Genomic DNA, 14505 nt, shown 5'->3' with positions numbered 1-14505 from the left:
CTATCTTCAGGCCCATAAGTTTGTTCAGCACTATCACTTTAGTGATAGCTATTGTACTGAGGTCCTCACTTTCCATTGCATCAATAACATCTCTCTCTGACAAGTTAGACATGCCTCCACTGTGAAGACAGACACAAAATAGTCATTCCAAGCCTCTGCCATTCCCTCATTACCCAATATCAATTGCCCCTTCTCGTCCTCCAAGGAACCTAAAGTCTCTTTAGCCACCCTTTTCCGCTTTATATAATTATGAAAAAAATTAACTAACCATTTTTATATTTTGTGCTAGTTTATTTTCATAATCTAGCTTCCCTTTCTTTATGCTTGCTTAGTGTTTCTTTGTTGCTTTCTAAAGTATTCCCAGTCTTCCAGTTTCCCACTAGTCTTGGTGACTTTGTATGCACGAGCTTTTAGTTTGATACCTTCTTTTATTCCCTTAGTTATCTAAGGCTGGCTCCCCCCACCCTTACTGTCCTTGCTTTTAACTGGAATATAATTTTGTTGAGCACCGTGAAAACCTCTTTGAAAGTCTTCCACTTTTCCTCAGCTGTCCCACCTGTTTCCCTAGTCAACACTAGCCAAGTCCTCCCTCATCTCATTGTAGTCACCATTGTAGTTGGCATAATACACTGGTTTTAGATTGAATTATTTCACCCTCCTTTTGTATGAGGAACTCAGTCATACTGTGATCACTCTTTCCAAGAGCATCCCTAACTACAAGATCACTAATTTTACCTGCTTCATTGCACAGGACCAGATCTAAGATAACACAATCCCTTGTAGGTTCAGTAACGTGCTGTTCAAGAAAGCCCTCACAGATGCATTCTATGAAGTCCTCCTCAAGACTGCCTCGACCAACTTGATTTAGTAAATTCCAGAGACTGTTGTGTGTGAAAATCCCAGAAGATCACCATTTTCTGAGATGTTTAAACCACTCTGGCTGGCATCAAAAATCACTCCACGGTCAGTCACTTAGATCACATTCCTTCTCGTTCTGTTGATTGGCTGATTAGGTATTTGCAGTAATGAGCAGCGGATCTTTATGTACCGAATAAAGTGGCCACTGAGTGTATGTACAACATGGTCTTTTGAATGAAGTATAGGGGTAAACCCTTGCGTGATCTCCAAATTGCTGCAGTAGAATAGTGAATCATGAGTGAGGAGTTGGAAAAGATCAGACAGATATAATTTAAATGTGTATATGGGTTGAACAGGATAAGTGTAGACTGTTGAAGTGTATGTCAGAGTCAGTCATAGTTATTAGAGTCAAAAGCATTAGCATCGTTTCGAGAGGACTAGAATATGAACACAAGGGTGTAAGACTGAGGCTTTATAAGGCTTTGGACAGACAGCATTTGGAATGTGGTGAGCGGTTTTGGACCCTTTACCTAAGAAAGGATGTGGTGGCATTGGAGAGGGTCCAGATGAGGTTCACATGAATGATTTGCGGAATAAAAGGGTTAACTTGTGTGGAGCATTTGATGGCTCTGGGCATGTACTCACTAGAGCTTGGAAGAATGAAGGGGAATCTCTTTGAAACCTATTGAATTTTGAAAGGCCTAAATAGAGTGGATGTGGAGGGGATGAGGCAGTCTAGCACCAGAGCACACAGCCTCCGAATACAGGGGTGTCCATTTAGAACAGGAATGATGAGAATTTTTTTTCTAGCCAGAGGATGGTAAATCTGTGGAATTCATTGGCTGTGGAGACCAAGTCATTGAGTATTTTTAAAGCAGAACTTGATAGGATCTTGATTTGTCAGGGTGTCAAATGTTACAGGGAGAAGGCAGGAGAATGAGTTTAAGAAGGATGATGAATTAGTTATGATAGAATGGCAAAGCAAACATGATGGGCCATGTGGCCTAATTCTTATGTTCATTCTAATGTTATGTTAATTCTAATTCTTATGTCTTATGTTCTAAGAGTGCAATCTCAGACAAGACAGGATGGCTTGTCTACATTGTAAATATCATGTAGATTTCTGCTAATTTTCACGGTATGCTAAATAGTGAAAGTGAAGCAAATGGAATGAAGGGAAGCAGAATTAGCCCAGTTCTGTGTTGTATGAATCTTTCTACTTTGTAAGTAGCTGCTACAGGACAAAGTGACACTCATCTAAACTAATGCCACATGGGTCAATCAATAGCTAGAACATGAATGGGGATGACACCTACAACACAGAATGTAGATTAGTACAGCATGTTAGAATAATTTAAGTGCTAAATACTGTACTGTCAGAATCAAGATCTCTTCCTTAACATCTGTAGTAAATTACACAAAACACTGGTGGAACTCAGCAGGTCAGGAAGCATCAATGGAGGGGAATAATCAGTCAACATTTTGAGATGAAACACTTCAAGACTGGAGAGGAAGTGGTCTAAAAACCATAATAAGAAGGTGAGGGGTGTGCAAGGAGTACAATCTAGTAAGTGATGTGAAGCTAGATGAGGGGTAAGGTAGGTGGGTGGGGGAAGGTGTTGATGAAGTGAGATGTTAGGAGGTGATAGGTGGAAAAGGTAAAAGGCTGAAGAAGCAGGAATCTGATAGGAGAGGAGAGTGGGCCATGGTAGAACAACAAGAAGGAGGGGCATCAGAGTGAGGTGATAGATAATAAGAAGGGAGTCAGAATGGGGAATGGAGAAAGAGAGAAGGGGGAGGGTGATAAATTCTCTTCTACTTAATATATCATTGCTGCAGAAATTCTTCCAAAGAATAGCAATCATTCTGACTACAGTACCAATTAAGGAGAGAATACAGACCAGGAAATCAGGAAGATTTCCTGTTGTCTTTCAAAAATAGGAGCGGCATTTTTAATATCCATCCAGGCCATTTGGCTGAAAAGGTTTAAATTCTCTTCCATTTCAATATTATGAAGTATGTATTTGCTCATGAAATAAGGATGATTTGGATTAGGTTAGTGCATATTGAACCTCTGGGATAATTTAAAATGCAGTCTTATATAATAATGAGAGATGAGGGTATCAGGGGATGTCCTTTAATGAGCCAAAAGACATTAGGCTCACAAATTCTTCCTCAGAGATGTCACTGGTAATCACAATTAAAATGCTTTAAAACTCTGTAACATGAACAGAAGGGCAGGGAAGAATGTGTTACGATAATAATCCTCGACAAAAGACCTGGGGCAGCAGAGTTGCTCAGCTGCTGCATACTGTTCCAGTGATCCCACAAATGGCCTTGGATGGAAGTAGCTCTGTTAACGGGCAGAGCAGTGTTTTTGTTGGGGGTCATCCTCTGTAACCCAGTGCTGAACTTCGGGATGGACACATATGGAGCTGTGAGGGTAAGTCGACATGTGCCTAGCCAGTCAGATCGGCCGAGTGAACCCGCACATCCAATGGGGTGACAGATGTCACAGCCAAATCACCCATTCAGCTCTGTCTACCACTTCTCAGCCCAACTCTATATCCTGTAAAAGTCCTGCTGTAATCTGTGACAGCCTTCTGCAGTATCTTCAACATCACCAACCTTTGGGCTCTTTCTGGATCAGAGATTTCCCCTAGATTTTCTCCCATCACTTAAAGACGCGTAGGATGATAGATTAACTGGTCATTGTAAACTACCACTCAAGCAAGTGAGATGGAAATAAGACCATAAGTCCATAAGATATAGGAGCAAAATTAGGCCACTTGGCCCATTGAGTCTGCTCCACCATTTCATCACGGCTGATCCAAGTTTCCTCTCAGCCCCAATTCCCCTGCCTTCTCCCCATATTCTATCGTGCCCGGACCAATTAAGAATCTATCAATTTCTACCTCCTTTGTCTATCCTGCATGATATTTCTTCAAAGAATTCCAACAGATTTGTCAGGCAAGATTCTCCCAAGGAAACCATGCTGAATACAGCCTATTTTATCTTGTGCCTCCAAACACCCTGAGATTTCATCCTTAATAATTGACTCCAACATCTTCTCAACCACTGAGCTCAGATGAACTGTCCTATGATTTCCTTTCATCTGCCTCTCTCCCTGCTTGAAGAGTAGAGTGGAGTAACATTTGCAGTTTTGCAGTCTTCCAGAACCATTCCAGAATCTAGTGATCATTACTAATGCCTCTACAATCTCTTCAGCCACCTCTTTCAGAACACTGTGGTATTCACCATTCATCCAGGTGACTTACCTACCTTCAGACCTTTCAATTTCTCAAGAATCTTCTCTCTAGCAATGGTAACTTCACACATTTCATGACCCCTGACACCATAATGCTAGTGTCTTCCACAGTGAAGACCGCTACAAAATAATTATTCAGTTCATCCTCCATTTCCTTGCCTGCATTACCTCCTCTCCAGCATTGTTTTCCAGCAGTCCAATATTCGCTCTCGGTTCTCTTTTACACTTTATGTATCTGAAGAAACTGTTGGTACCCTTTTTAATATTACTGGCTAACTTACTTTTGTATTCCATCTTTATCTTCTTAGTGACTTCCAATGGTTTTTAAAAATTCCCACTAATTTTTCTCTATTATATGCCCTCTCTTTGGCTTTCATGTTGGCTTTGTTATCTCTCGTTAGCCATAGTTGCGTCATTTTGCCTTTAGAATACATCTTCCTCTTTGTGATGTATATATCCCATGCCTTATGAATTGCTTCCAGAAATTCTGGCCATTGATGTTCTGCCATCATCCCTGCCAGTGTTCTTTTCCAATCAATTCTGGCCAACTCCTCTCTCATGCCCCTGTAATTCCCTTTACTCCACTGTAATACTGACAGAGCTGACTTTAGCTTCTGTTTCACAAATTTCAGTATCAATTTGATCATCTTATGATATTCTAGTGGGCTCATTCACGTGCTGGTTCATAGGCCCTCTAGAAATTCTCCCTCCTGGAATCCAGCACCAACCTGACTTCCTCAATTTATGTGTATATTGATATCTCCCATGACTATTGCAACATTGCCCATTTGGCATGCACTTTGTAATTTGTAGACCATATCCTACTCGTTGGGAGTCTGTATACAACACCCTCAGGGTCTTTTTACCTTTGCAGCACCTTCGCTTTATCCACAATGATTCAATACCTTCCAACTCTATGTCACCTCTTTCTAATGATTTTTAAAACCAAAGCAGCATCACCCCCTCTGCCTTCCTGCCTCTTCTTCTGATACAAGCTTCCAGCTATAATCTTCTTTCAGCCATGATTCAGTGATGCCCACAATATTATATATTCCAATTTGTAACTGTGCTACAAGCTCTTCCATCTTATTTCGTATAAATGTAGGGAGAATAGGTTACAAGGTTACAAGTGGTGAGAGTGTAGATTCACTCTGTGATCTAGCATAGACTCCATAGGTTGATTGTTCTCCATGTAATAAAAAAGCATGGGAATCCAGAAAATGATCTTAAAAAGAATGGGACCCACAGTCTAATGCCAATCTATGCATTGTTTTAAGGAAAGGTTACAGCACTGAACCTTTCACACATCATTAAGCTGACACAAATGAAGACATGCCCTCCTTTTCATTATCATTCAAGACAGCTGGCATTTACATGAATAGTTGGTCATGTTGGTCATGTCTTACCATCTCGCCTGTTCAGCTTTGCAAAGCCAGGGTTGTGACTATTAGACAACTCAGAGGAGGAATCGAACACCAACTGAGGCAAATCAGACACCAAGTGATCATCACAGTCATCTGCCAGATGAAGAACAGCATTACATTAAATTAATTAGCTGCACAATATGTTTCTGCTATTTACAAGTGCACAAGAGAATTTTAACTATGCCTCTGGAGACCTAGAAGATTGCCAAGCTGAAACTGCTGACATTCTGTGAACAAAAATCTGTGCCATATGTTGAGCTGAGAGAATATAAAATGATCTTTAACATATTAAAGGAATCTAAATGCCTATGAGAGCAAAACACTAGAGATGCTGGAATGCTGAAATTTGACCATGAACTGTTGGAAATACTCAATAGATCAGGCAGAAGTAGAGAACGCTTCATATATCAGAGCTTAGGAGCAGAAGGTGGTTATTCACGCCGTTGATCCTGCTTCCTGTTCAACATGACTATGGCTGATCATTCAATTTCAGTCCTCTGTTACAGCTTTCTTCCCATATCCCTTGACCCATAAGACCACTAAACCTTGAGACAAAGGAGCAGAATTAGGCCATTCTGGTCTGCTCTGACCAGAATGCTCTGACATTCCATCATGGTCACCTTATTATCCCTCTCCACCCCATTCTCCAGTCTTCTCCCCATAACTTTTGACAGCCTTACTAATCAAGAACCTATCAAACTCTGCTTTCTATATGTCCAATGTCTTGGCCTTCACATCTGTCTATCCCTAAGAACAATATTTGAATGTATTTAATGACCTGGCTTCATCTATAGAGCATGCCTCAAGATCAGATCTGTCTGGCAGGGGAAATACCTTTTTATCTTGGATTTACTCTTTTTCCTTTTCCCTCGATCAGGATTTTCCAGAGTTCAGTATAACAAATATTTCATCAGAACACAGTAAAAATAGAGATAGGAAGTTTTGAAAGTCAGAAGAATATATGGATGAGATGGAGGGGAAAGATGTCATGAGGAAGAGAACAGGAATAAAGATATAGATAAGACTGAAGACTGCAGAAAAAATTACAAGGATGTTGCCAGGACCTGTTAATAGAGAAAGGTTAAATAGACCAGGACTTTATTCCTAGAGGAAGGGAGAGTGAGGAGGAACTTATTAGCTCAGTGGGTGGGGACAATGTAGAACATGCTGCCAGTAGAGATGGAGGATGTGGATTTGATTTCAACATTTAGGAGAAAATTGGATAGGTAAATGGACAAGGAGTATGGAGGGCTATGGTCTGGGTGCAGGTCGATGGGACTAGGCAGAATAATAGTTTGGAATAGACTAGGTGCGCTGGAGAGCCTGTTTCTGTGCTGTAGTGTTCTATGACTCTTTAACTCTCGGGATGGTGAAAGGAAGTTAAATGACAAAATAAATGATAGCAGAAGGACGTATAAAGAAGCAAATATTTTGAGATGGAGCAGAATAAACAAAAAGTGCTTGGAACTACTGAACTCACAGATTCCAGGAGGCTATGATGAGCCCAGCCAGGAGATAAAGTTCAACTCTTTTAAGAAATACATTTTTAAAAAACCGCTGCAAATATAAAATGAAAAAGAGAAGGCTGGAAACACTCAGCAGGTCAGGCAGCATCAGTTGAAAGATAAAAAATATAATGTTTCAAATCCAGGACCTTTCATCAGAACTGGAAAAGAAAGATAGTAGAGGCAGCAGAGAAAATGAAAGTGAGAAGGATATGGGTGTGCCTCTTGGGCTGTTTAGCTTTAATTTAAACCCATCTGTAGGTTCCTTCTGTCTTGCACTATCCCCAATATATTATATTACAAGCTTAGATGGTATGTAACTGGCTAATTTGTGGTCTTCTGATGCTGGAGACTGCAACCAGAAGGTACGAATAAGAACTGAACAGGTCCCTTGCCTGCTTCACGAAAGTGCACTCACTTGAAATGGTTCCTCAGCTACAATTTTTAACCAGGAGAGAGACCTGAATAAGAAGTCTGGAACTATGTCCTGATACAGGTTGTTAATAGGATCGGTAGTGGAATAATACACTGCCTTGACAGATATATCTTAAAATGTCTCTTGGTTTACATCAATATTTCAAATGGAGCAAAGGCATAGATGGAGTGAATATACAGCAAATGTGACCAGGGAAGGGAAACCAAAATCTAAAGGAGATGGTTTCAGGTGAGTGAGGGAAGATTTAAAATGCACCTGAGGGGTAACTTCCTGCAGGGTGCAGTTCATTCTGGAGTGAGCTGCCTAAGAAGGTAATTGAGTCAGGTACAAAACAACATTCAGACAAATATATGGCTGGGAAAGATTTAGAAGGATATGGGCTGATTGCTGGCAAACGGGACTAGCTTAGTTGGAATCTTGGTCAGCGTGGGCAGTCTGGGCCTGATTCCTTGCTATACACTAATTTTATCAGAAATGGTTGTACAAGAAAACAAATGAATGGAGGAAGTGAAAACAGAAATAGATATCTGCAAACAATCACCAAGGAAGTTTCAAACAATCTGGAATGACTGAGAAGCCAGAACTGGCCATGGTTCACATCACCACACTCCCAGACATTAATATTAACATAGATCAGTATGCCATAGGAATAGCCCCCCCCCCCCCCCAGCCTGTCTGTGCAGACTATGATTTTAATCTACAGAATCTCTTGTGTTTCTGACCAGCTAATTCTATCTGCCTAACCAAACCTCTCCTAAATGTTATCACCATATCTGCTTCTGTTACTTCTCTTTGAAGTTTGTTTCAGGCACGTAGCTCTGATATACAATTATGGAATTCAGCAGTAACTATGTTTGAAAATAGTGATGTCTAGCAGATCATTAATAATCACACATGCAGCTTCTGGCATGACAGATGGCTTACAATGCACACACTCATTCAAAATGCTAACAGTTTCAAAACAAATTATGCTCATTTATTTCCTCTGAAAAGCGATAACTAATTGTCTCATCTGCAAACTAAAGTAAATTAAGGAGGCACAGTGGTAAAATAGTTTCAGACCACTTTAGTAAGCGCTGTTGCAAAACACCATTCCAAAGCTCAGATTTTTCAACATGAGCGATATAGCTTGGTAATCAGTCCCTAGAGCCCAAAGAGTTTGTGACACCCAATTACACACAGCTGACCAAACAAATGTGGAAATGAGAGAGGAAATGCGGAAGAACTTTGCAGGGAAAGCTCATATTTATTGCCTACTCCAATTGTCCAGAACAGGATGGTTACCTGCCATTCTGGAAAGCAGGTAAGATCAAAATATTTCATCAAAATTCTAGAGTCACATTAGCATATCTCCTTTCATGGAGAATATCAGCAAATCAAATGAGCATTTCTGATAACTGGTATGGAAGTAGCTATCCTAGCTAGGTGTGTTTAAATTCCGTGTCTATTGTGCTTGGATTTGACATCTCATCCCTGGATATTATCACAATTTTTTAACAGATTGACTGTCAATATATGAAGAGTGTGTATCATTCTTACCTCCATCCAATAAACCCTTAAACATTGGCGCCTCAGGAGACAGATAGGTGGGTAACCGTCAGGAGAGGGAAGGGCAAGAGTCAAATATTAGATAGTACCCCAATGGCTGTCCCCCTTAACAATAAGTATTCCTGTTTGAGTACTGTTGGGGGGGGGGGATCAGCCTACCTGGGGGAAGCAACAGTGGCCGCGCCTCTGGCACAGAGTCTGGCCCTGCGGCTCAGAAGGGGAGAGAAAGAAAGAGAATGGCAGCAGTGATAGGGGACTCTATAGTCAGGGAGTCAGACAGGTGATTCTGTGGATGCAGGAAAGAAACATGGATGGTAGTTTGCCTCCCAGGTGACAGGGTCTGGGATGTTTCCGGTCGCGTCCAAGATATCCTTAAGTGGGAAGGAGAACAGCCAGAGGTCGTAATACATATTGGTACCAATGACATAGGTAGGAAAAAGGAGGAGGTCCTGAAAGCAGACTACAGGGAGTTAGGAAGGGAGTTGAGAAGCAGGACCGCAAAGGTAGTAATCTCGGGATTACAGCCTGTGCCACATGACAGTGAGTATAGGAAAAGAGTGAGGTGCAGGATAATTGCGTAGCTGAGGGATTGGAGCAGGGGGCAGGGATTCAGATTTCTGGATCATTGGGACCTCTTTTGGGGCAGGTGTGAACTGTACAAAAAGGATGGCTTGATTCTGAGGGGAACAATATCCTGGCAGGAAGGTTTGCTAAGGCTACTGGGGAGAGTTTAAACGAGAATTGCTGGGTGATAGGAACCGAATTGAAGGGACAGAGGAAGGGGTGGTTGGCTCACAAATCAAGAAAGCTTGTAGACAGTGTGAGAGGAAGGATAGGCAGATGATACAGAAGGGATACAGTCAGACTGATGGTTTGAAATGTGTCTATTTTAATGCAAGGAGTATCATGAACAAAGTGGATGAGTTTAAAGCATGGATCAGTACTTGTAGTTATGATGTTGTGGCCATTACCGAGACTTGGATGGCTGAGGGGCAGGAATAACTACTGAGATTGCCAAAAAGGACAAGGATGGAGGCAAAAGAGGTGGGGTGTGGCACTGCTGATCAGAGAAAATATTACGGCTGCAGAAAAGAAAGAAATGAGGAGAGATTGTCTATGGAGTCTTTGTGGGTGTAAGTTAGAAACGAAGGGGTCAATAACTCTACTGGGTGTTTTTTTATAGACCACCCAATAATAACAGGGACATCAAGGAGCAGATGGGGCGACAGATTCTGTAAAGCTGCAATAATAACAGGGATGTTGTGGTGGGAGATTTTAATTTCCCAAATATTGATTGGCATCTCCCTGGAGTGAGGGGTTTAGATGGGGTGGAGTTTGTTAGGTGTGCTCAGGAAGGTTTCTTAACACAATATGTAGATAAGCCTACAAGAGGAGAGGCTGTAATTCATCTGGTATTGGAATATGAACGTGGACCGGAGTCAGGTCTCTCAGTGGGAGAGCATTTTGGAGATTGGGATCTCAATTATATACCCTTTACCACAGCATTGGAGAGGGATAGGAACAGACGAGTTAGGGAAGCATTTAAGTAGTAAGGGGAAACATGAGGCTATCAGGCAGGAACGTGGAAGCATAATTTGGGAACAGGTGTTCTCAGGGAACTGTACGGCAGAAATGTGGCAAATGTTCAGGGGATATTTGTGTATTGATCTGCAGAGGTATGTTTCAAAGAGACAGGGAAAGGATGGTAGGGTACAAGAACCATGGTGTACAAAGGCTGTTGTAAATCTAGACAAGAAGGAAAAAAAACATAGAAAACCTACAGCACAATATAGGCCCTTCGTCCCACATAGTTGTGCTGACATGTCCTTACCTTAGAAATTACGAGGCTTACCCATAGCCTTCTACATTTCTCAGCTCTGCGTACCTATCCAAAAGTCTCTTAAAAGACACTATCATATCTGCCTCCACCACCGTTGCCGGAAGCCCATTCCACACACTCACCACTCACTGCATAAAAAACTTACCCCTGACATCTCCTCTGTATCTACTCCCAAGCATCTTAAGCCTGTGCCCTCTTGTGGCAACCATTTCAGCCCTGGAAGAAAACTTTTGACTATCCACATGATCAATGCTCAACAGATGGCGTCATTGCCACTACCCTCCACCTGGCCCTAACCCACCTGGACAAAAAAGACACGTATGTTCGGATACTGTTCATAGACTTCAGTTCAGCATTCAACACAATCATCCCTCAGAAACTGATTGAAAAGCTGAGCCTACTGGGCCTGAACACCTCCCTCTGCAACTGGATCCTAGACTTCCTGACTGGGAGACCTCAGTCAGTCCTGATCGGGAGTAGCATCTCCAATACCATCACACTGAACACGGGGGCCCCACAGGGATGCGTGTTCAGTCCATTGCTGTTCACTCTACTGACACACAACTGTGCCACAACACACAGCTCGAACCATATCATTAAGTTCACCAATGAAACGACCGTGGTGGGTCTCATCAGCAAGAACGACGAGTCAGCTTACAGAGAGGAGGTGCAGCGGCTAACAGACTGGTGCAGAGCCAACAACCTGTCTCTTAATGTGAACAAAACAAAAGAGATGGTTGTTGACTTCAGGAGGGCACGGAGTGACCATTTCCTGCTGAACATCGACAGCTCCTCGGTAGAGATCGTTAAGAGCACCAAATTTCTAGGTGTTCACCTGGCGGAGAATCTCATCTGGTCCCTCAATACCAGCTCCATAGCAAAGAAAGCCCAGCAGTGTCTCTACTTTCTGTGAAGGCTGAGGAAACTCCATCTCCCACCCCCCATCCTCATCACATTCTACAGGGGCTGTATTGAGAGCATCCTGAGCAGCTGCATCACTGCCTGGTTCGGAAATTAGATAGATAGATAGATAGATAGATACTTTATTCATCCCCATGGGGAAATTCAACTTTTTTCCAATGTCCCATACACTTGTTGTAGCAAAACTAATTACATACAATACTTAACTCAGTAAAAATATGATATGCATCTAAATCACTATCTCAAAAAGCATTAATAATAGCTTTTAAAAAGTTCTTAAGTCCTGGCGGTAGAATTGTAAAGCCTAATGGCATTGGGGAGTATTGACCTCTTCATCCTGTCTGAGGAGCATTGCATCGATAGTAACCTGTCGCTGAAACTGCTTCTCTGTCTCTGGATGGTGCTATGTAGAGGATGTTCAGAGTTATCCATAATTGACCGTAGCCTACTCAGCGCCCTTCGCTCAGCTACCGATGTTAAACTCTCCAGTACTTTGCCCACGACAGAGCCCGCCTTCCTTATCAGCTTATTAAGACGTGAGGCGTCCCTCTTCTTAATGCTTCCTCCCCAACACGCCACCACAAAGAAGAGGGCGCTCTCCACAACTGACCTATAGTACATCTTCAGCATCTCACTACAGACATTGAATGACGCCAACCTTCTAAGGAAGTACAGTCGACTCTGTGCCTTCCTGCACAAGGCATCTGTGTTGGCAGTCCAGTCTAGCTTCTCGTCTAACTGTACTCCCAGATACTTGTAGGTCTTAACCTGCTCCACACATTCTCCATTAATGATCACTGGCTCCATATGAGGCCTAGATCTCCTAAAGTCCACCACCATCTCCTTGGTCTTGGTGATATTGAGACGCAGGTAGTTTGAGTTGCACCATATCACAAAGTCCTGTATCAGTTTCCTATACTCCTCCTCCTGTCCATTCCTGACACACCCCACTATGGCCGTGTCATCGGCGAACTTCTGCACATGGCAGGACTCCGAGTTATATTGGAAGTCTGATGTGTACAGGGTGAACAGGACCGGAGAGAGTACAGTTCCCTGCGGCGCTCCTGTGCTGCTGACCACCGTGTCAGACCTACAGTCTCCCAACCGCACATACTGAGGTCTATCTGTCAAGTAGTCCACTATCCAATCCACCATGTGAGAGTCTACTCCCATCTCCGTTAGTTTGCACCATCTCGGAACGCAAGACCCTGCAGTGGATAGTGAGGTCAGCTGAGAAGATCATCGGGGTCTCTCTTCCCACCATCACAGACATTTACACTACACGCTGCATCCACAAAGGAAACAGCATTATGAAGGACCCCATGCACCCCTCATACAATTTCTTCTCCCTCCTGCTGTCTGGGAAAAGGCTCCGAAGCGTTCGGGCTCTCACGACCAGACTATGTAACAGTTTCTTCCCCCAAGCTATCAGACTCCTCAACACCCAGAGCTTGGACTTGCCCTATTGTCCTGTTTATTATTTATTGTAATGCCTGCACTGTTTTTGTGCACTTTACGCAGTCCTGGGTAGGTCTGTAGTCTAGTGTTTTTTTTTACGTAGTTCAGTCTAGTTTTTGTACTGTGTCATTGAACACCATGTTCCTGAAAAACGTTGTCTCATTTTTACTATGTACTGTACCAGCGGTTATGGTCGAAATGACAATAAAAGTGATTTGACTTGACATGACTTGAATGGCTCTCATCATCTTATACACCTCTATCAGGATACCTCTCATCCCTGTTGGTCCAAGTTCATTCAATCTGTTTTCATAAGGCATGCTCCCCAATCCAGGCAACAGCCTTGTAAATCTCCTCTGCACCCTTTCTATGGTTTCCACATCTTTCCTGTAGTGAGGCAACCAGAACTGAGCACAGTACTCCAAGTGGGGTCTGACCAGTGTCCTATATAGCTGTAACATTACCTCTTGGCTCCTAAGTTCAATTCCACAATTGATGAAGGCCAACCTGTGCAGCTGCTTTGAGCGTCCTATGGACTCGGACCCCAAGATCCCTCTGGTCCTCCACACTGCCAAGAATCTTATCATTAATACGATACTCTGCCATCATATTTGACCTACCAAAATGAACCACTTCACACTTATCTGGGTTGAACTCCATCTACTACTTCTCAGCCCAATTTTGCATCCTATCAATGTCCCGCTGTAACCTCTGACAGCCCTCCACACTACTCACAACACCTCCAACCTTTGTGTCATCAGCAAACTTAAGAACCCATCCCTCCACTTCCTCATTCAGCTCATTTATAAAAGTAGCGAAGAAAAGGGGTCCCAGAACAGATCCTGAGACACCCCACTGGTCACCAACCTCCATGCAGAATATGACCCATCTACTACCACACTTTGCCTTCTGTGGGCAAGCCAGTTCTGGATCCACAAAGCAATGTCCCCTTGGATCCCATGCCTCCTTACTTTCTCAATAAGCCTTGCATGGGGTAACTTATCAAATGCCTTGCTGAAATCCATATACACTACATCTACTGCTCTTCCTTCATCAATGTGTTTAGTCACATCGTCAAAAAATTCAATCAGGCTCGTAAGGCACAACCTGCCCTTGACAAAGACACGCTGACTATTCCTAATCATATTATACCTCTCCAAATGTTCATAAATCCTGCCTCCCAGGATCTTCTCCATCAATTTACCAACCACTGAGCTAAGATTCACTGGTCTATAATTTCCTGGGCT

The 14505-nt window shown here is 42.7% G+C and overlaps 1 protein-coding gene across 2 annotated transcripts in view; it reads right to left on the bottom strand.

Annotated features, from left to right (window-relative positions):
- The window catches only part of LOC140714284 (contactin-associated protein-like 5), a 1700882-nt gene that overhangs the window by 1464637 nt on the left and 221740 nt on the right, over positions 1-14505 (bottom strand). For both annotated transcript variants that reach the window (XM_073025370.1, XM_073025379.1), the window contains exon 2: positions 5533-5643. In XM_073025370.1, coding sequence (XP_072881471.1) covers positions 5533-5643 — 111 coding nt within the window. The remainder of the gene's footprint in view (positions 1-5532; positions 5644-14505) is intronic.

Source organism: Hemitrygon akajei, chromosome 2, assembly GCF_048418815.1.
Source record: "Hemitrygon akajei chromosome 2, sHemAka1.3, whole genome shotgun sequence".
Classification (NCBI taxonomy): domain Eukaryota; kingdom Metazoa; phylum Chordata; class Chondrichthyes; order Myliobatiformes; family Dasyatidae; genus Hemitrygon; species Hemitrygon akajei.
The sequence above is the reverse complement of the archived record's forward strand: the minus strand, read 5'-3'. Positions and strand labels throughout refer to the sequence as shown.